The sequence below is a fragment of the Rhinopithecus roxellana genome, chromosome 1 (genome assembly GCF_007565055.1).
Source record: "Rhinopithecus roxellana isolate Shanxi Qingling chromosome 1, ASM756505v1, whole genome shotgun sequence".
In the NCBI taxonomy this organism is placed as follows: Eukaryota; Metazoa; Chordata; class Mammalia; order Primates; family Cercopithecidae; genus Rhinopithecus; species Rhinopithecus roxellana.
The window spans coordinates 149857476-149877875 of record NC_044549.1 but is presented as its reverse complement, the minus strand read 5'-3'; the positions used below and the strand labels follow the sequence as shown (position 1 = coordinate 149877875).

The 20400-nt window shown below is 39.1% G+C and overlaps 1 protein-coding gene across 1 annotated transcript in view; it reads right to left on the bottom strand.

Moving 5' to 3' along the window:
* The window catches only part of ATP13A5 (ATPase 13A5), a 95137-nt gene that overhangs the window by 65106 nt on the left and 9631 nt on the right, over positions 1–20400 (bottom strand). Inside the window, exons 5-10 of the mRNA XM_030932141.1 lie at positions 18942–19011; positions 15555–15689; positions 9082–9154; positions 8009–8137; positions 2227–2397; positions 1054–1211 (exon numbers count right to left, since the gene is read on the bottom strand). Of these exons, the coding sequence (XP_030788001.1) occupies positions 1054–1211; positions 2227–2397; positions 8009–8018 (339 nt within the window). The 5' untranslated portion in view covers positions 8019–8137; positions 9082–9154; positions 15555–15689; positions 18942–19011. The remainder of the gene's footprint in view (positions 1–1053; positions 1212–2226; positions 2398–8008; positions 8138–9081; positions 9155–15554; positions 15690–18941; positions 19012–20400) is intronic.

Genomic DNA, 20400 nt, shown 5'->3' with positions numbered 1-20400 from the left:
ACATTCATCACTCCCTCCTTTTCCCAACCAGACACAGAAGAGTTTTGACCCAAGGACTCAGCCTTGTCTAACCCTGAACCAGTGCAGATAGAGGCAGCCAACAGAGCCACAGGCTCTGACCCATAAGAAGGTGGGGTCTGGGATTTTTAGTCTTGTTGCCTCAGTGTGTATTGGATGTTAAGCTCTTCCCAGGAAACCTCATTCTTAAATACTGCCAGGGCTTCCATGAATTTTTTTCCTGTTTTTCTGCCCAGTGCTCCAGCTCCCCAGATTAAATTGGCATACTCCCTCAAATTCCAGCCCCAGTGACCTTGACATTCTGCCTAGCTCTTCATAGGTCCCATCGTGGGCCTCTCTTGACCCAGAAATGCTCCCTGGGAGCGATTTCAGATTGAAATAACTATTCAGCAGTTAAGTTTTGGCGTGAACATTGCCCTGAAATTCTTGTAACTATGTCTTTGCCCACCAATATTCACTTCCCACCCCTCTCTCTCTCTCACACACACACACACGCATTGATGTCACCAATGTGGACATTGTAATTAAGCCACTCACACAGTTTTTCACCTGTTTGGATGTTTTATTCACAATTTTCTCTTCCTCCCCACCAGCTCACACTATTATGATCCCAGACTTTCTTATATAGAGACTGCATGGTTCACAGCAACATCAGACTCTCAGGACCAGAAAGGACCTCAGAGGTCTTTAGTGACAAGCCTTCCCTCCCTAGCCACCCAGCGATGACGAGGGGCATCCAAATGAAACCTGACACCCTGTAGCTTAAAGGGAGGTAGCAGCTCCGTAAAAGTGGAAATTTCATTTCATTTCAGACCCTAACCAGAACACATGAGAAACCCACCGATTGCATAGTGTTTTAGGTATTACCTAAACACTGGGGGCAAACTAGGCAAAATCTGCTGTCTAAGAAGCTCGTTTGGACAGTAATGACTCATAGAATGATAGGAATAAGATATAACCTAATCCAGCCCTCTGAGTTAGGTCAAGTTCTTTGCAGAAGCTATACTATTGAAAAGCTTTACCCCCAGTACTTACTCCATGGTACGCATATACCCCTAGGGCATAGAAAAAACCCATGACACCAAGGCAGGCCAGGAACACCATGAACTTGAAGGCATCGCTGTATAGTTTGAAGTTCAGAGGCCGGGGGTACAGGATGGATCTCACTAAGTCCCCTTTGGCTGTATTGTAACCTACGTAAAGACAGTCATAGATCAAGTAAGGCTGCTTGATGGACACTTGGTCTCCTAAAAATGGCTTTACTGTCTTTGAGGAAAAGAGTAGAGTTTCCTCTAACCTGTTACCTAATCATTTTATAAGTATTCAGGTGGTTTTCATGATTTGTAAACATGAGCTTCCATGTAGGCCACAGGCTGAGTGATGCCCTTGTATCTAGTGCCTGCTAACTAGTTTGAACATTTTTAAAAACTTGATATTTTTAATTTTAAAAAATCAGCTAGAACAACTACTCATAAACCAAACTAAAGCATACAGGTATCTCAGTGTAAAGTGTATTTTGCGTCTGTGAATAAGTTGGGTGGCAGAAACACAGGTCAGAGGTTAGAATAGAGAGCTGGGACCAGGTCATAGGAGGCCTTCATTGTGTCATGTCATGTAAAACACTGGGACTCAGGAAGCATTTGCAGAATCATCCAGATGTGGTGCCACATTTGGTACGGGAAACGAGAGGAGTCAGAGATGTTATTAAGAGACCAGCACGATGGTGATGATATTAACAGAGACAGTCAATACAGGAGGATGAATACTTTCAGATTCATTTAATTTGTCTGTAGGGCACCCAGGTAGAGTTCTCTACTAGTGAGTTTGACCTATGGCCTAGCAAGCAACTCTGTGAAAGGAAAAAATCCTCAGTCATAGTGGCTGAAATTGTTTTTTGGTAATCACTCAGACGAGGTGTCAAGGGAGACAGAAGCAGCATGTGGTCGCAAGCAAAAAGAAGAGCATAGTTTTACCTTTGACAGATTTTAGTTCTCCTACACATACCCTTCATTACAGAGAGGGGTTTTAACAATAAACCATTTAATTAAAAATAGTGACACTTTACAATAATAAGGGTCAGTTTAGAAAAAAGCATGTTGTTACCTACCAGAATGTGGCAAACTCCATAATCCTAAACTAAATTTCCCTAATCCACCTCTCCCCATATTCAAGCATGAATTAAACTTAACAAAAGTGAAATCCACTAACCTGTTTGCAAAACGACTGCTCTTACGGGCCCCTGCCCAGAGGCCTTGACCTGGATAACTTCTGTTCCACAGAAGAGGACGTGTTTCCGATAATCCTCCAAACTGTGACATTTCCAAGGCATGGTGTTCTCCATCTGGGGCAATGGTGTCTTTGTAACAGGTATACTTTCTCCTAAAGAGGATTGTATTTTGTTGAATCTACGAAAGCTCGGGTAGTTAGTTAGAACTGGTGCATGCCGGTTTCAAGAAATGATACAAACTACAACTAATCCGGTCTTAATGCCCATCCCATGAGTCAGATGACTGTTCATGGAGATGCTGGTGGTACAAGCAATGGTAGACTTGATTCTATTGCAAATATTTAGATTAGATCTGCCTACTATCCTATACCTGGCCTGCATGGTTTGTTGTCACAGTTTTAAAGGCAGCTTATTTTAGCTAAATTAATACTTAATCATTCTCCCAAGAATTCATTCAGCCCAGCGCTACTTTAGGCAATGAAGGAGCTTTCCAGCACGCGAACAGTAATTATTATTTGCTTTGCATTCACTCATTTCTTCATTTGTTCAATCATTCATTCAACTATTTTTAGGTGCTTATTCTGTTTCAGGAACTGTGCTAGGTGCTAGGAATAATGATGAACAACAAGAGAGACACAAATCTTGCCCTCATAAGCTCATGGAGCAAGGTGAGAAAATAGTAGTTATTCCACATCATTTTCAGATGGAGCCCATCCAAGCCCCACTTTTATTATCCCATTCTTTTGCTCAAAATCCTTAGGCTTTTCCATTGTCACTACTGAAGAAAGCCCAAACTGTCCTGCTAAATTGTCAAAGCCTACCACGATTCAAACATCATTGCCTGTCATTCCCCTACACAAACTCCAGCTCAACTAGGCCACTTGCATTTCCTTTCATTGACCCCCATTCTCTGCAGGTAGCAATTTTTTTTTTCCTTTCCCTGGTGGCTCTAAGACAGAATATTTAAGGTACAAAGAAATGAGCTCAGAGTTCAAAAAGGATACATTTCAGAGACAAAATAAAGATGTTCATAATACTTTTTGGCTCCCAGAGTTAGAGTATTAGAATGAATTTAAAATTCCATCAGTCTTTTACTAAATGTTCAATTAGCAAGATAACTTGTCATATTTCTAATTTGGAAATAGTATTATATCAATCATAGTTACACAAATTTAGGTCTTGTCTCTCTTTCTAGGTAATAACTGGGAACAAGAACTTTGACAGATATAAATTGGTATACTCTTCGTTTTCCTAGTGATATGTAATAGGTTCAAAATACATAGTTTTTTTCAAATGCACAGATTAATTAAATAAAAACACCCAAGTTTGTCTATGATTGGTTTTTCAAAATTCATTTTCTGCCATGATGTATTTTTTACACACTAAGGTGCAAGAAGCTATAAAATTGTTACTAGCAATCTTGAATATTTTTCAAAAAATTATTTTAGCCAAGTGTTGTTCCCTATACCATTTTCTTTAAAACAATTATGATATTCATCCGTTGTGTAGATTTATCGATTGCATTCTAAATGGCTTCATAAAAGGGTTAGAATGTTTTGACAAATCTCCAAATTATCGTATTATATTATTTTGAAAGCAGCCTTTGTAATAGGCAAATACTGACAGATCATTTCCTTTTTTTGGCTTTTGAATCACAGAATATTAATCCACAATATATACTTAGGCTAACATCAGTAAACTGTTTCCTGCACACAAAACCAGTGAAACTGGAGGCAGTCACGTATTGATCAATCAGAAATGGAAGTCATTTGCAGATAATTTGCTCCAGAGATAACAGTCAGATGATTTTACAAAGAGATGGTTTTCAAGTCTCTTTTAAGCTATTTGCATATTAATAAGAAGTCTCATGTTTTCGCCTTTCTGAGGAGCCCAAGAAAGGATGATTCATCTACAACAGATATGGGGTGCAAGGCAGCCGAAGAGAGTTTTAGAGGGAAGAACCATCATCGCTCAGCATCAACTGTACAGTTGGCTCCCTGTGCTGTCAAGTGGAGGTTCTCTCCCTTGTCCACAAGGACCAAGATGCCTCCTCATGGTGACAGTGTTTGAAATTCCAAGTCCTTTTAATTTATAGCTCTAGAACCATTAGACTGTAAATGTTTTGAGACCAGAGACCATTTCTCATTTGACTTGGTGACACCAATACACAACACAGTGCTTGGCATGTAGTAGGCATTTCTGAGCTTTTATTGAATAAATGGATGAACAAATAAGTAAAAGAAAAGGGAGAAGGAGGATGATAAAAAGAGAAGAAGAAAGGATCAAAGGAAGAGAGAAAAAGATTGGACCTTAACTGATGATAAGCTTGTCTGACAGAATATCAACGTGAGCTCATCACATAGGGAAATCCCTGCATGTCCAACTCAGGTCACTGCACACTTCTCCCACATACATCTCAAATCAATCAGCAACTAATGAAGAGAAGAAGAGGGAAGAGGATTGTGTCAGAGTGCATGCCACCCCTCTTCGCCATAATTATCCCTAAGAGAATGAGGAAACCCTGATTACAAGCATAGGTTCTGGGGACAAAACGCCTGTATTTAAGGCATTAAATTTATTTATTGAGACAACAGATATCTTCTATTTTCTTCATATAACTTATAACTTCATATAACTTAAAAATTTCGTGTCATTTGTATACTCTCATGCTTTCTGTCTCCGTCACTAGAATATCAGCTCCACGAGGGCAGAAATCTTATCTGCCTTGTTCACTTCTATGTCACCTGTAGAGTTCCTGCTCCATAGTAGGGGCTAAAAATATTTGTAGAATGAGTGAATTCACAAACAAATCCAAATCTTAGTTGTGCCACTTTTAAGCTCTGTGACCTTAGGCAAATGACTTACCCTTTCTGGGCCTCAGATTTGCCCATTCTAATAGAGTTGCCGATTGAATGAAATAGTATATGTAAAATGTCAGCACAATGTCTAATACATATGAGAGCTAAGAAAAAAAGCTATAGTGCTAAAAGATAATTTCTAAATATTAATAAACACCCCTCCCAATGAGATTCCCTGTTGTCACCAGACTCTTCCCACTTGAGAGGAGCTGGATTTTGAAGGTGATCATTGTTTCAGGAAAGATGGCAGAAGAAAAGGACGGGGAAGTTGATCACTGGCTTTTGAGTTTTTAAGTCCTTCATGAGTTTGATCATGGATTGTAGAGACTACCTGAGATTAAGAACAAAGTTTTTCTGCTCACCACGCCTTTCCTCCACTGCATTTCTAGCTAAACCAAAGTCCTTGTACTGGGAGTTGGAAGAGAATCCAAAGGGACTCAGACGTTGTGTGTCCCTGAGAGAAGAGGCGTGCACCATGGTAGAACATGGGAACATGCAATAAGGTTATGGAAACAGCGTAAACGGCACAAGGATCTGCCTCCCTGTCCAGGGAAACAGGCCTCAGACAGCTCAGAGTGGAGTGAGAGCAGCAGGAAGAAGAGCTGCCCTCAATCGGACCCCTCTCCCTGATGTCCTGCACATCTTAGGACAGTCAGACAAGGGTGAGGAAGACCACCTAACTGATGGGGACAACTGTCTGACTCATATTAGATATTCACACTGTACACTTTTAAGAATGGTAAAATTTGGAGCCAACATAAAAATTAAGTGTAGTTGTAAAATAAAGGTACACTTCTTGCACAGCTGAATTTATGACAATAGCATAAGGCTAAGTAGACCAGGAGGAGAAGATCTTACCAAAAAGTGGGTACTATTGATGGGAATACCAAGTAGAGAGGAAAAGGTGGTGAGGCAGGAAGGTGAATCAGCTTCATCCAGCTTAGAATTCTCTTTCTCACGCCTATGGTCCTTTATATTTGGGAGCAAATGCCACCTCCAATTTTGATCCTTCCACTTGCTAGCTGAGTATCTCTGGTCTTTTTACCTCACTCTCCTCATTTGTGGTATCCTAACAGCTCCTAGTCTAATTTGTTTTATGTCATGATGAAGTGAGATATAAAAGTTATTTATAAAATGTAAGTTGCTATAGAGATGCTAGGAATGATATTTTTATTCTTACATAAATAAAGACTTCTATCTATGCAAAGGACCATTTCGTACATAGAGAAGAAATACCTGAGTCATATTTGTGGACAAATTCCCTAGGAATACATTTTCAGTTTCAGGAATCTTACCTTAATCCTCTGATTGTTTAATCAAGATCCTTTCCACAAATATGTACATGAGTGGGAGGATCTATGTAGGCTGTGCAGTAAAGTATTTAGACCATACTGGGATTTAGATCTTTCTGAATAAGTTAACAAAAAAGAAATAATGTATTTTTGCTTCATGTGTCTGTCTCTGAAACTGGCCTCTATCAGTACTTAAGTTACACAGATATTAGTGCTGATGACTTCATTTTTCCAAAAAGGGAAAGTAGAAGAAGCCACTTGTCATTTAAGACCATTTTGGGTCCATTTTGCACATTTGTTGAAAGGCAGCGCTATTTGTCATTTCCACTTCTCTGGAACTCTCTGAGTTTTCCTGGGAATCAAGGCAAGTTCTGTACACCCCTGACAGTGAAAGCAGAGAGGGCAGCCCAAGGGCAATGAGACTTTCTGTGTTTCCTCCCCATGTTTGCTCACTGCCACACTCTCTGTTACCAATGAGAGAAGCCATTCTTCATTGTCAGGCTGCTGGGAGGTGTGAGGCAGCTGCTGTGTTTGAGTGAGAAGGACAGTTTTCTTTGGGCTTGAGGTTTATAGGTTGTATACTGTGGCAACATTCTGGGTAAAAGATATGATCAGTATGTAAATCCTCATCACTATCATTACAGGACACATTTCAACACATTAAAGGAGTATTTTGTAATTATTCTGAACATATTGATGTTTACTACATTTTCTTATTTCAATTTTGAATTAAGCAGACCAATTTTAATGTAAAAGCTGCTTGTGTTGAACAATTTAGGGATAGATAATGAACTCTTACTACATTTAGGTCATGTTAAAACATTTTCCCTATCTTTATACCATTTGGAAACAGAAAAACTAAACAGTCTATAAGAGTGAAAGACAAATAGTTTCTGTTTTTGTGTTGCTGTATAGTCTCTTGTCTCATTACAATGTGCTGTGTATTTTAATTTTTTGCCTAAAGAATATTTTATAAGTAGTGTCTTACTAATTACACAAATTCAAGTAGACTTTGTAACAAAGTGCAAATGAGAACTAGGACTGCCTGAACTATAACTAGAAGATTAGTTTCTGCTCAGTGAGATCAACAGGAATATAAATCTAAAGAACAGAAATGTGAGATTGTCTTTGCCTGAAGGTTCAACTCAGACTCCTTTCCAGTGAAACCCTGGCCTCAGTAGTTTTCTATCTATAGAGTGCAGGGTTGGATAAAACCTCTATGCCCTTCAACTGTGGGAGTCATGGTTTTCAAGGTTGTGTCTCTTTTGTACATGTGTATAAACCATTCTCACATTTATGAAGAGATTGTGTTTCAAACTGTGTAGTGCTCTCATCCTCTTCTGAACCCAAAGCACCCTATTCACCCCACTCATTGGTCAATTAATCACATGTCATAGTAAACATTTGTTTTCGTTTCACATTTACTGTGACTTAATTCTTACATTGTTAAACATTTCCTGTTTGTGTATATCGCGTGTGTGTGTCCCCATATAAATGCAAAAGCTGGCTGTGTCTCCCTCATCTATCTCTGAATATCTTAGCAAGGGTCTGGTATAAGGTAGGTAAGGATATGTTGATCTGATTCGATATCAGACAGAGAAGAGGAAGCCTACCTGTAAGCATGCCTTCATTCACCACGCAGCTTCCATCAATCAAAATAGCATCACATGGCAATGAACATTTTCCTGGAAGAAGAAGAAGGTCTCCGGGAACCAAGAGACGGGATTCCAGCTCCTCCAAACCTACACCAAAGCAAAGTTTCCATGAATAGCTGACCTTTTCCTGTTTTTACTTAAGAATGAAGGCAACTAAGAATCCTTATCAACCTGTTGGCCAAGAGCTACCCTACCTGTTCAACTGTTGAAGCCCCTTTTTAATCAATTGAAAATTCCAAAAGAATCAGGATTAGGAAATTGGTTCCTGGGACTCAGAAAAGGATTAGCTAAGCAACAAGATCCCATCTTGATCCTAGTACCTGGTATGCTTTGCCCACAGCAGATACACAAGGACACTGGGCAAAGCAGAAGTGCAACTTCCTGCTGTTTTGCTCTCATCTGGGTTTCTGATTCCTGTGGTACACTTTGTCTTCTTGGATTGAGGCCTTAGGTAAATTGCCCAAATAACTTCTGCTGTCCCAGGGTGCAGCTCCTCGCTCCTTACAAAAAGCCACAGCCACGCCACCTCTGGCTAGCTCACAGCAGATGCCAAGTGTCCAGACAGCTATCTAAAAGCCCCATTCAGGCCTAGGTTCCAGATGGCAGTTCAAATTGTGTGATGCAGGGTCTGTTTGGGATAGTTAGATTGGGAAATAAAGGACCCTTAAGAAGGTTTACCCAGTGTTATTCAAATGAGTGACAGACGAAGGGGAGAGGGAAATTGAAGGAACCCGGACATTGGGTAAGAATGACTGAATAAGGGCTTGGGTGAGGATAAGGCAAGCAAGATGTCTAGTGTACAAAATTTAATGAGGCACTTGTTCTCAGGGCCCTGCAGCTGTGGGGTCAGCACTGGCATGATCTTGCCTCTTTAAATTTTCTATCTTAGAGGCCTTCTTTGCCTCACCCTCATCCCAGTTCTGGGTTCAGTCAGAAAAGACTTCTTCTCCTTGGCTAATAATTAAGGACAAATGAGACCAACTCCCCCGTGAAATATTAAGATGCTGAAGATGCCCTAACACATCACTTACCTTTGTCTTTTACAATGATTGTAACCTGGACTTTGTTGTGGTCCTCCACGAGGTTATGCAGCTTAACTGATTGCTACCAAGTAAAAGTTAACATTTAAATATTAGATAGTTCATATTCTGAAAACCACGTTCTCAACACAGTAAATACCAGGCCAACTGTCACAGCTAAAGTGACTCTGGACAAAGGACTCAACTTCTTTTGCTGCTTCAGCTTCCCTGCTCCAACCCCTACCTCATCTGACCCGCTATGTGCAGCAGCAAATATGCTCGTTAGTTTAATGCTATCTCACTCCCCAAAAAAATAATGCACAGCCACTGCCTCAAGGACCTAAGCTAAGGAACCTGTTAAAAGAAACTTTACCCAAATTAAATTTAACAGGAGTTTAATTGAGGAAGAAAAAAAAAAGTAATTCATAAATCAGGCAGCCGCCAGAATCACAGCAGATTCAGAGACTCCAGGGATGACTGATGGTCAGAATAAATTTGTAGAACAAAGAAGGGAAATGACTACAGAAATCAGAAGTGAGGTACAGAAACAACTGGGCTGGTTACAGGTTGGCGTTTGCCTCATTTGAACAGTTTGAGCACTCAGCAGGGTATGAGTGGTGGAAGTATGGCTGCTGTAGGAGTCGCTGAAGATTGGCCAAGACTCAGGTATTGTTACAGACGCATACTCCTAAGTCAGGTTTTCAATCTTGTCTAACTATTAAGTTAGGTTAAGGTTGGTCAACAAGGACTCAAATATAGAAGTACGGAGTCCTTCTCAGGCCATATTTAGTTCACTTTAACAAACCAAAGCTACATTTCTTGAAGATGCACAATCAGAATGATGAAGAATGAGACTGTGAGCAGGTTACTTCCCTCTCTATGCCTCTGTCTCCGTCTGTAAAACAACAAAGCTAAATGTTCTCTGTAAGTGGCTTTCTGCTGAAAGTGTCTGTGAATGTGTAGGTTGTGTTTTGATTGCATGTGGGACAGCCACCCCCTCCTTTATGAACTGTGGATTTTCATATTGGTTAAGTCTGCAGATGGCAGTTATGCTGTTCAGTTGTGAATCTTGTGCTGTTGCTTATGAGTTATTTAGCCTGTTTAACTCCTTTTTGCTCATCAGAAAGGGGAGATTATAACAGAATATAACAGGGTTAAGTTTTAAGTGATTTTATTCTTATAGAGCCCTCTGTGTAGTACTCAGTACTATGCTAAGAGCTCATGAATGTTAGTGATTCATAGGAAACTTGTTGGAAAAACAGTTGTGAGAGCACGTTAACTGGAAAGACTTGCTTGAGATAGTTTGAGTTAGGACTCCGTGAAAAATGGAGAAAATGGAAGGAGCCTGGAGAAGTGGAGAAAGCATCTTATAGGATAACACAGGGGACAGAAAGGCAGAGGTGAGAGATGATTTCATCCATACAGTTCCCCAGACTGACTGCTGGGGCAACATCAGAGAGAGAGAGTTCCATGCTGGGCCAGCCCTGGAAGGTACTGCCTCTTCCTGTTTGGATGTCGGTGACTCGGATGCCTCGAACTAGAAGCAAGTTTGAATACTGTCAGCAATTCTTAATTCACCTTAGCCTAATTCACATATAAAACTTTTTTTCTTTCAGCTGTTACATTGTTTTGATCTGTTCTGTTGGTGATATTTACTGTGATAAATGTCACTAGGCTAAGACAACTATTACACATAATTATACAACTTTCCCCTTGAGAAAACATAATGAACCCAGTGTTAATATTTACATGGAAAAATTTATGATATACTTCAGTTTTGCATGAAAAGTTAAACTTTGGTAATTTGGACAGATTGAGTGGAGGAAGCGATAGTACTGTTTGGTGCACATTCATTGCTCTAAGGTGACTTCCTGAGGCTTAACGGTTGGGGCATGCATTTTAATGATGCGTAATAGTGGGGAAGTCAGCTGTGGTTCTGTGGGCAAAGAACACTGGGGTCAGTCAGGATTTCTGAGTTGTAGGTCAGGCATACCCCCTAACCAGTCAGGTAACGTGCGCATATAAGAAATTGTGCCTTAGAATTTAGTCTTCTTCTCTGTAAACAGACAACATTGAATTGGATCACTTTCAAGTTATACCTTCAAGCTCTAAAATGATATGACATTGATTTATTTTGCATGTCAGAGATCTATTTAAAACCTGCAAGGCGGCCGGGCACGGTGGCTCAAGCCTGTAATCCCAGCACTTTGGGAGGCCGAGATGGGTGGATCACGAGGTCAGGAGATCGAGACCATCCTGGCTAACACGGTGAAACCCCGTCTCTACTAAAAATACAAAAAAAAAAAAAAAACTAGCCGGGCGAGGTGGCGGCGCCTGTAGTCCCAGCTACTCCGGAGGCTGAGGCAGGAGAATGGCGGGAACCCGGGAGGCGGAGCTTGCAGTGAGCTGAGATCCGGCCACTGCACACCAGCCTGGGCGACAGAGCGAGACTCCGTCTCAAAAAAAATAAAAATAAAATAAAAAAATAAATAAAAAATTAAAAAAATAGAAAAAAAAACCTGAAAGGCAACATAGAAGAAATACACATGGTATATAAAATGGCTCAAATCTTTATTATTTTTAAATAGTTTAAAACGTTAAGCAGTTATTATGTGCCAGGCATTGTTGTAGGCACTTGAACAACAGTATTTTTTAATTCTCAAAATAATTCTGTGATTATTTTGTTATCTCCAACATACATGTAAAAACCAAAAAAACGGGGTGGAAAATATTAAAGTAATTTTCTCACCATCATTTACTTACTAAGTAAATCAAACCTAGGTTCATCTGACTCTAAAGCCTTTTCTGTTGATGAGTCTGTTCTTCCAGTGCTTAAAAACAGCATTTTTTCCTTTAAGAAGATAAAAATCCTTCTTCTAGATTTCTTTAATTTTTTTTTTTTTTTTTGCTTTGCAAACTCATTTAGATAATGCCATGATAAATTCAGCTTAGTATGAGAGGCTGATAATCAACACATTTGGAAGTAGTGAAGTATGAGTTAATAATACTTGGCTATAATTCCCAGAACGCATTATGCTGTAGAGCTGGGCTGGTTTATTAGACTTAGCATTCTCTGTAACCTGTCATGCTTCCATGCCTCTGCTCAAGCAAGTCCCTAGAATGTCCACTCCAGTTTTCTACTAGCAAACTTTCTAATCCTTCACATAAAGGCCTACTCAAATGTCACCTCCACTCCGCAAGTTCCTACAATCCTCAGGAAGAATTCATTGTTCTGCTCTCTCCACCTGTGTGGGTACTGATCACATTCCATTACAGCTAACCGCTGTCTTGTCAGGCCTCCCTCGTGAGTCGGGCAGTAGAGAGAAGAAAGGCACCATGTATATTATGCATCTGTGGATTACTCTAGAGCCTATCACATAGTAGGTCCTTATCAAATATGTATTTATTAGAACCAAATTATTCTACTTCTCCCAACAACACCGGAGTGGGATAATGTTAGCCTCCTCTTTGAGTTAATGTACTCGGAAAATCTACAAACACGGGTTTCTATGGCAACCAACTAGCTAGGAGAAGGCAAACGCTGCAGTGCTTGCCATGACTGCAAAGCTCGTTGCCTGATTTTCATTAGGCCCCCTTTAGTTTCTTCTGTCCCTGTTCTGCAGTACCAGGATCAGTTTCCAAGATGAATTTGCATATTGTTATTATTCAGCATCTGTTGCTGTGTGTCCTTGTGTTTGCTGTGGCTGGATTTCCTCTAGAGATGAGTAATGAGGGTATTAACTCAGGTGCCTCTTGAGTTTGGCTCTGTCATAACTGAAGGCAAAGCGCTGTGGGCCAGATACTCCCAGTGCTATTTCTAGCAGCCACCCGTGGAGCTCAGCAATACCGTATGCACATACAGTTCAATGTAAATACAGTTCCGTATGCACATACAGTTCAATGTAAATACAGTTGAGTACCAAGGTTTGCACTCATGCCTGCACCAAACTTGTTAGAAAGGGACTGAAGCAGGAGGGTTTCTTGGCTTAGGAAAGGTAAGCTTTCTTTGTGTAGCATAATTTGGGGCCATGATGGATGCAGAAAAACATCTTATTCTACTCCTGCAAACACTTGCTCTCTTACAATTTTCCAAAGCCTGTGTTCGTTTACCTAAGTCTTTAATTCAGTGAAATAATGAACTTCAGTGTAGCTCAGTAGAATGATATGGAGACAGCAATAGATGTTCCTTCTTTCAAACCTGCCAAAGCCCTTCCCCAAATCCTACCGCTGCAGGGAAATTCATGAGTCACTTTGAGATTGTGCTCAATGGGACAGTGTGTAGTACTTGACTTGGAATCAGAAAACCTGGGGCTAAGGTCTATGGCCCCTGTTACTGGGTGAGTGTGAACAAGTCCCTTCACCTCCTGGATTACCCCCGTCCCTCCCTTTCCGGTAGCAGGAGGCTATAAAAATCATGTGTGTTTTATTTCATAATTTGCCATGTCCCATACAAACACATACATTATGAATATGGGTACTTACTGTAAACTGTAAAGTGCTAAACAGATGTTGATGAATGAGTACTTGTGATTTAAATTGCAAATATACAGTTTCAGGAAACTGGCTCATTTTGTGGAGTGTTACAAGGTGCTTTACAGGTTGGGTTAGGTAACCCTTTTATTAGTAAATACTGGCTGCTAATGAGATTAGTGTGTGTCCTCTAATTCCTTTTCTGTTTTTTAAAGAAATCCTTTGCAATACTGCCACCAAGTCTAAAGTTCTCGTATTAGCCACTGTTTTGAACAAAGGAATGTAGAGATTTTGCTAAGATGCAGAACCTGAATGTTCAAATTCCAGGAAGGATTTTTAAATAAGCAAATTACAAGTATTAGAAAACAGGTATTACCTAACTTTGGAAGGGGAGATCTTATAAGCAAAACAATAAACCATAAAGGAAAAGAGAAATATATTTGACTCTACGTAAATTTTCATCCATAGCTAAAGTCAAAGTCTAGAGAAATAGACTAAAAAGTAAAACTTTTTCACATATATGATGAATATAAAGAGGCCCTTAATATAAAATGAAAATGCAAAACACTGTTAGACAAAAAAAAGTATCTAGTCTCACCAGCAATCAGGAAAATGTACATTAAAACATCAATGAGAGCCTAGTTTTTAAATATGTTAGATTTAAAAATTTTTAAATATCAATATAACTCCAGAAACTGATGAATCTGGGGGAAATAAATAGTCTTGCATGTTTCTGATTTAAAAAAATTCTTTCATTTGTGGAAAATAATATAGCAGCATCTATTAAAATTCAAAATATACATATGCCTTGATTCAGAAACCTGGCTTTTGGTTGCTATGCTAAAAAAATGCAAACACTAATATGTAAGAACATGCCCATACTGTAGTAGTGACTTTTAATTCAACATTATTTGTGGTGGCAAACGATTGAGGGGAAATTACTTTCAACAAGTAACAGATTAGTGAAATAAATTATGATTATCATGAAATAGTATAGTATTATTTTAAAAACATGAATTATAATTATTTATTTACTTGGTGAATTGCCATTATATATAAAGTGAAAAATGAAAGTTCCAGATTAATGCATAGTAAGATCCTATTTTAATTTTAAAAATAAAGACATAAATCTCCATATAAGCTGGTATCTATATGTATGTGCACTTCATAGAGTAAAATGAGTGAAAAATATGATGATGGCATTAATAAATAAATACATACATCTGGAATCTTGGTGTTTGAATTTATCCTTCAGTGGGTTCCCTTATGATAATCATCGTTAAGCTTTTAGAATGCATAACAATCATTAGTTATAAAACTTTTAGAAATGAAGATTCCAACCCTGGATATTTTGATTTAATAAAATTAGTCAGAAGCTCAAAAATGTCAGGGAATTCTCTTACTGAAACACTGTCTTACTGAGTATAGAATCAAACCTAATTTTTTCTACAACCCATCCCCTAACTCCCACACAGGAATTTCTGTATTTCTTTTGGATTTCCTTAAAGATATATTCAAATATCAAATGAAGACATAGGCATTTATAAAGGACTTCTAAGAGGGAGATTGAAATTTTTCAAAGACAATTAAATAGGAAAGCTATAGAACAAATACAATATTTAAGTCTGGGGAAATATATGGAAATGTTCTAAGGGGTATAATATCTTGATTAATGCACACAGTTGAGATGCTACCCCTTCATTCTCCTAAAACTATGACTGGCATCTTTCATCCATCACAGCATTCTTTCCCACCATACTCAAATACAGCCTTAGAGTCCTTCTAAACAAAGCATTCAATGAAGGCTTCAGATGATAATCGGAGTTTGCAAAGACATTTAATTCTCCCTGGTAGTCCCAAAGTCCTCCTTCTGTGATCCCACATTTGGTAAGCCCTCACTTTTTGTTTTATGACTTATGGTTGACAAAGCACTGCTGGCTCTCAGTAAAAACACCATGGGCTTTACTTCTTTAGCTAGAAGCTAAATAGAATCCAGCTGTGATTTCAGGGCTTACCTGTCGCAAATCATACACGCTTAAGACAATGGAGATAACTGTCAAAATGATGATGGCCACAGAGTACTCTATGTAACCTTGAGACAGCCACAAAGTTAGGGTGAAGGCTTGGAACACATAGAATGGATTTAAAACCTGCGGGTACAAAAATGGCATTTGGGTCACTTGCATGAACCTTAGTAGTAATCAAGAAGACGTCATTTCATTATCTAATTTTTTCTCATTTTTTTTACAACATGCACAAACCTCTAATATAAATATTAGAATTCACTTAGATCTCTGTTGATCTCTATATTAGAATTCACTTAGATCTCTATTGATTTGGGTTGAGAAAATATCAGACACATAGAATGTGATATGGTGGAAGCAAAATTATTTTATGCATTCAGAGCCATGCCTACAAATTGATCATTCTTATTCATTTTGAATTTCAAAAATATTTTACCAATAACAAAATTTAACAATTCACCTTGTTAAACAGATTTCCTCATAATAGGGGAGGTACGTGATTCAGTCTCTTTTAAAAATGTACTTCCATTTGGAACAGTTTAATTGCAGTTTTATTTTTCACATAATCACATGCTGCAGATGTAGTCAAGTTGTGTAATGAAAATGAAAGATTCTACTTTTCTTTTCAGGTCATTTAAAAATAGCATCTTTCATGTCACAGGTCTTAGCAAGGTCACATGAGAGTCAGTCAAGTCCTTCTCTTAAACAAGGAGGAAGACTGGAGAGAAATGTCTTCTCCAAGGCTGCAGGGCAAATCATGAGCAGAAAGTATTACCAACCTGAAAGCTGGTCAGTCATACATGTATACTTTTGGTCTCATGAGAATACCTTCAACTTTTCTCGTTCCCTCAATTTTTCCCATTTGGGTCCTGCTAACTCATGCTAATAATGAGAGCAGAGAGGGCAAACCTGAGAAGCCAGCGAAAAGTCACAGGATATACAAGCAGAAAGTGGATTGAAGAGCCCGTCAGAGCAAAGCAAGGATTATTTTTCTGAGAAACTGTTTTTTTCTAATCATTGTGAATTAGATGAAATATTGGTTAAAACCAGTGCTAATCTCCCTTACTTCTGTTTTCTATAATTTCCTTATGTACTAAATACAATTCTAATTTAGTCTTAAAAGTGAACTGACACATGGTAAATAAGTTAGTACGTTCTTTTTTTTTTTTTTTTTTTGAGGCGGAGTCTCGCTCTGTCGCCCAGGCTGGAGTGCAGTGGCGTGATCTTGGCTCACTGCAAGCTCTGCCTCCCGGGTTCACGCCATTCTCCTGCCTCAGCCTCCCGAGTAGCTGGGACTACAGGCGCCGCCACCACGCCTGGCTAGTTTTTTGTATTTTTAGTAGAGATGGGGTTTCACCATGTTAGCCAGGATGGTCTTGATCTCCTGACCTCGTGATCCGCCCGTCTGGGCCTCCCAAAGTGCTGGGATTACAGGCTTGAGCCACCGCGCCCGGCCAGTACGTTGTATCTTAAGGGTTGGATATATTTTGTCCATTAAAAAAGATTTTGTTCCTTAATATTTCTTATTATTTCAATCCCCACTGCTTTACTTACAAATTACAGCTTTTTTGTTTGCTTATTATAAAGTGCTTTAATTGTAGGTTATGTACAAATGATAATATGACCTTGAAGTTAAACAAATCCAGTAGAAAACTGGTGAAATACTTGTTACAGAAGAAACAACACTATCCTAATTAATTTGGCTCTCTATTTAATATTCTTTTGAAACCAAATGTAAAGAAATAGTTGTTCTCTTTTTTTTTCTTTCTACTAAAGGGCTAGTAAATAGGTGCCAGAAAATACTAGCACTCCTTTCAAAATAGAACACATTGACCCCTGGAGAATATTTGGCAATTTGAAAATGTACTTGAGGTTTAAAAAGCTGCCTACTTTTTGATAGTTAGGGAAGCTATACATATGTCGAGGCAGGATGTATATGGGAAATCTTTGTATGTTCCACCAAATTTTGCTGTGAACTGAAAACTAGTCTAAAAAATAAAGCTAAAAAAAAGCAACCTGTTTTCTGCTCCAGACACAGAATAATGGTAAATAATTTTTTAATATTAAAAAGATATGTCCATGCTCCAAAACAAAATGGCCATCTTTATGGGTTAGAAATAGACTGGAAACATGCAGCATTGAGTGGGGACTCACATCATCAGATTCATGGGTTCCAGACAAAGACTAGCAGCAAAATCTAGGAGGTCCTTTCTCAGAGGAATAGAGACAGAACGTGTTCCTCAGGTGGCAGAGGATAGAAATGAGGCTTATGGTGGAAAACGAGGGTAGCCATGGGCTTCCTGTTCCAGAATAGAGGTTGAACAAAGTCATAACCAATGAGGGCTTTCCACCCAAGGGTGGAATGAGAGAGAAGAGAACCCATGGTACAACTGTGAACTGGGCCAGGCCTCAAGCTGGCTAAGGACATGCATGTGACAAATCCCTGAAAGACAAGTGCCCAAACCTTCAGGGACCACATAGGGGCAAACAAAGCCATCAAAGAAGCACAGAAAGCACAGAGAGAAGAGAGACAAATTGATGGGGAAAGTGTCCCACTTAAGGTAAGCGTTAAAAAAAAAAAATCCAAGTACACAAGGAAAATATTGCTAAAAATAAAAACAAAAATAAAGCACTAACAAAGGGAGAACTTACTCTCAAGAAAATGAAAATAATAAAGCCATTTGAAAAAGACCAAAAGAATACATTTCAAATCTTCAAAAATTATAGAAATAATAACATTGCCTCATGCTGTGGACTGAACATTTGTGTCCCCCCTATATTCATAGGTTGAAGCCCTAACTTCCAATGTGATGGTATTGGGAGGTGGGTCCCTTGGGAGGTAATTAGGTTTAGATGCGGTCATGAAGGTAGAGGTTCCGCGATGAAATTAGTGTTCTGGTAAGAAGAGGAAGAGACCAGAGCTCTCTCTCCACCATGTGAAGACACAAAGAACGCAATATTCTGCAGGCCCAGAAATGGGTCCTCACCAGGAACCGAATATGCAGGCACCTTGATCTTGGACTTCCCAGCCTCTAAAACTGTGGGAAAATCAATGTTTGTTGTTTAAACCACCCAGTGCATGACATTTTGTTATAGCAACCCAGTGGACTAACCACGCCCCCCCCCCACCACCACCACCACCACCATCCAAACTTCAGAGAGCAAAAAAAACAAACAGGAGATGATGAAGCAGGAATCTGTCTCACACTGGAAAGGAATTTTAAAGTACACCTGAGTTTAAAATAAGCAGTAACAAAAAGAAGTTGCATGAAACAAGACATCATTGACATCAAAGTATTTATGTGTTCCTTCTAGGAAGTAAGAAGTAAGGGGCAGAACTTTATGTTTTCAAAAAAAAAAGAAAAAAAAAACAGTTACCTGTTTAACAAGCAGCTTCCATATGGGTTGGATTTCCACGTCAATGGTGTTAGGCCCACACACTAACCTTCTGCAGGAGATTGGTCATCCATTAGCGTCATAGCTACAAGTTCAGTGATAAGTGACTACAGGCCGAACTAAACAGAAGTCATTTTTCTACTCTTTGGAGATTTTGTGACTTTGATTTAAAAAATAACATGCAAGTTCTTTCGAAACCTCATTCTAAACTACTATTTTTGAAATGAAAGTCAGTGCATGATGGACAGAGTTGTAGTCCTCGATACAAATATATCTTAAGTGTAGTACAACTCAAAAAAAAAGTTGGAAAGACACTTTCATTTTGAGTTACTTTTAAAATAATTTTATTATATACTAAAAGCAGCGGAAAAGACACAGCTATGCAGATGTTCCTAGACTTGTCAGGCGTTCTAGATTGCCCTTGATGTTAGAAGTCATATCTATCTGACTTTGGTACCTCCAGCACCTAGGACAGGCCCTTAGTATATGAACTGAATGAATACATAAGTGAATGAGCAAATGAACTGGAAGATATGGCCTTCATGGCTAACACTTGGTAAATGTGTACATTATACACAAGGTGTAATACATATGTGCATTACAACAGGAATGCATATTTCTATAGTATTTTCCCATTAACAAAGTTTTTACAAAAGATTCATTTGATCCTCACAATAGTCCAAAGGAAAGGGCTAATATCCCTATTTTGCCAATGGAAAAAATTACTCAGTGTGGCATGTAGCCAAAAGTGCACACATCTAGTATTAATCACGACAATGTAACTTTTTTTTTTTTGAGATGGAGTTTCACTCTTGTTGCCCAGGCTGGAGTGCAATGGCATGATCTCAGTTCACCGCAACCTCTGCCTCCCAGGTTCAAGCAGTTTTCCTGCCTCAGCCTCATGAGTAGCTGGGATTACAGGCATGCGCCACCACACCCGGCTAATTCTGTATTTTGAGTACAGACAGGGTTTCTCCCTGTTGGTCAGGCTTGTCTTGAACTCCCAACCTCAGGTGATCTACCTGCCTCAGCCTCCCAAAGTGCTGAGATTACAGGCATAAGCCACCACACCCGGCCTACAATGTAACTTTTAAACAGAGTTGACAGTGTCAGAAACTGCACTTAGCCTTTTATATGCACTAACTCCTTCAATCATCACATTATTCCCATGAGATTTCATATTAGCACCTATTGTAATAAAAACTCAAGTTCAGATAAAGCAAGAAACTTTTCCAGGATCACAAAGCCAGAAAGAGGTAGGCTTTGTAGCATGGTCTATGACTCCACTTCACAAATCTGCCTCAGAAAGGATCAATGGGGAGAATCTACCTGAGAGATCTTCGGTCTCACTGAGGTATAACAGAGAGCTGAGCCCAAGTTTATCTAACTTTTTAGCCATATTTTTTCCAAGTACAGTTGTAGTTTGTAAAGTACACAGAGG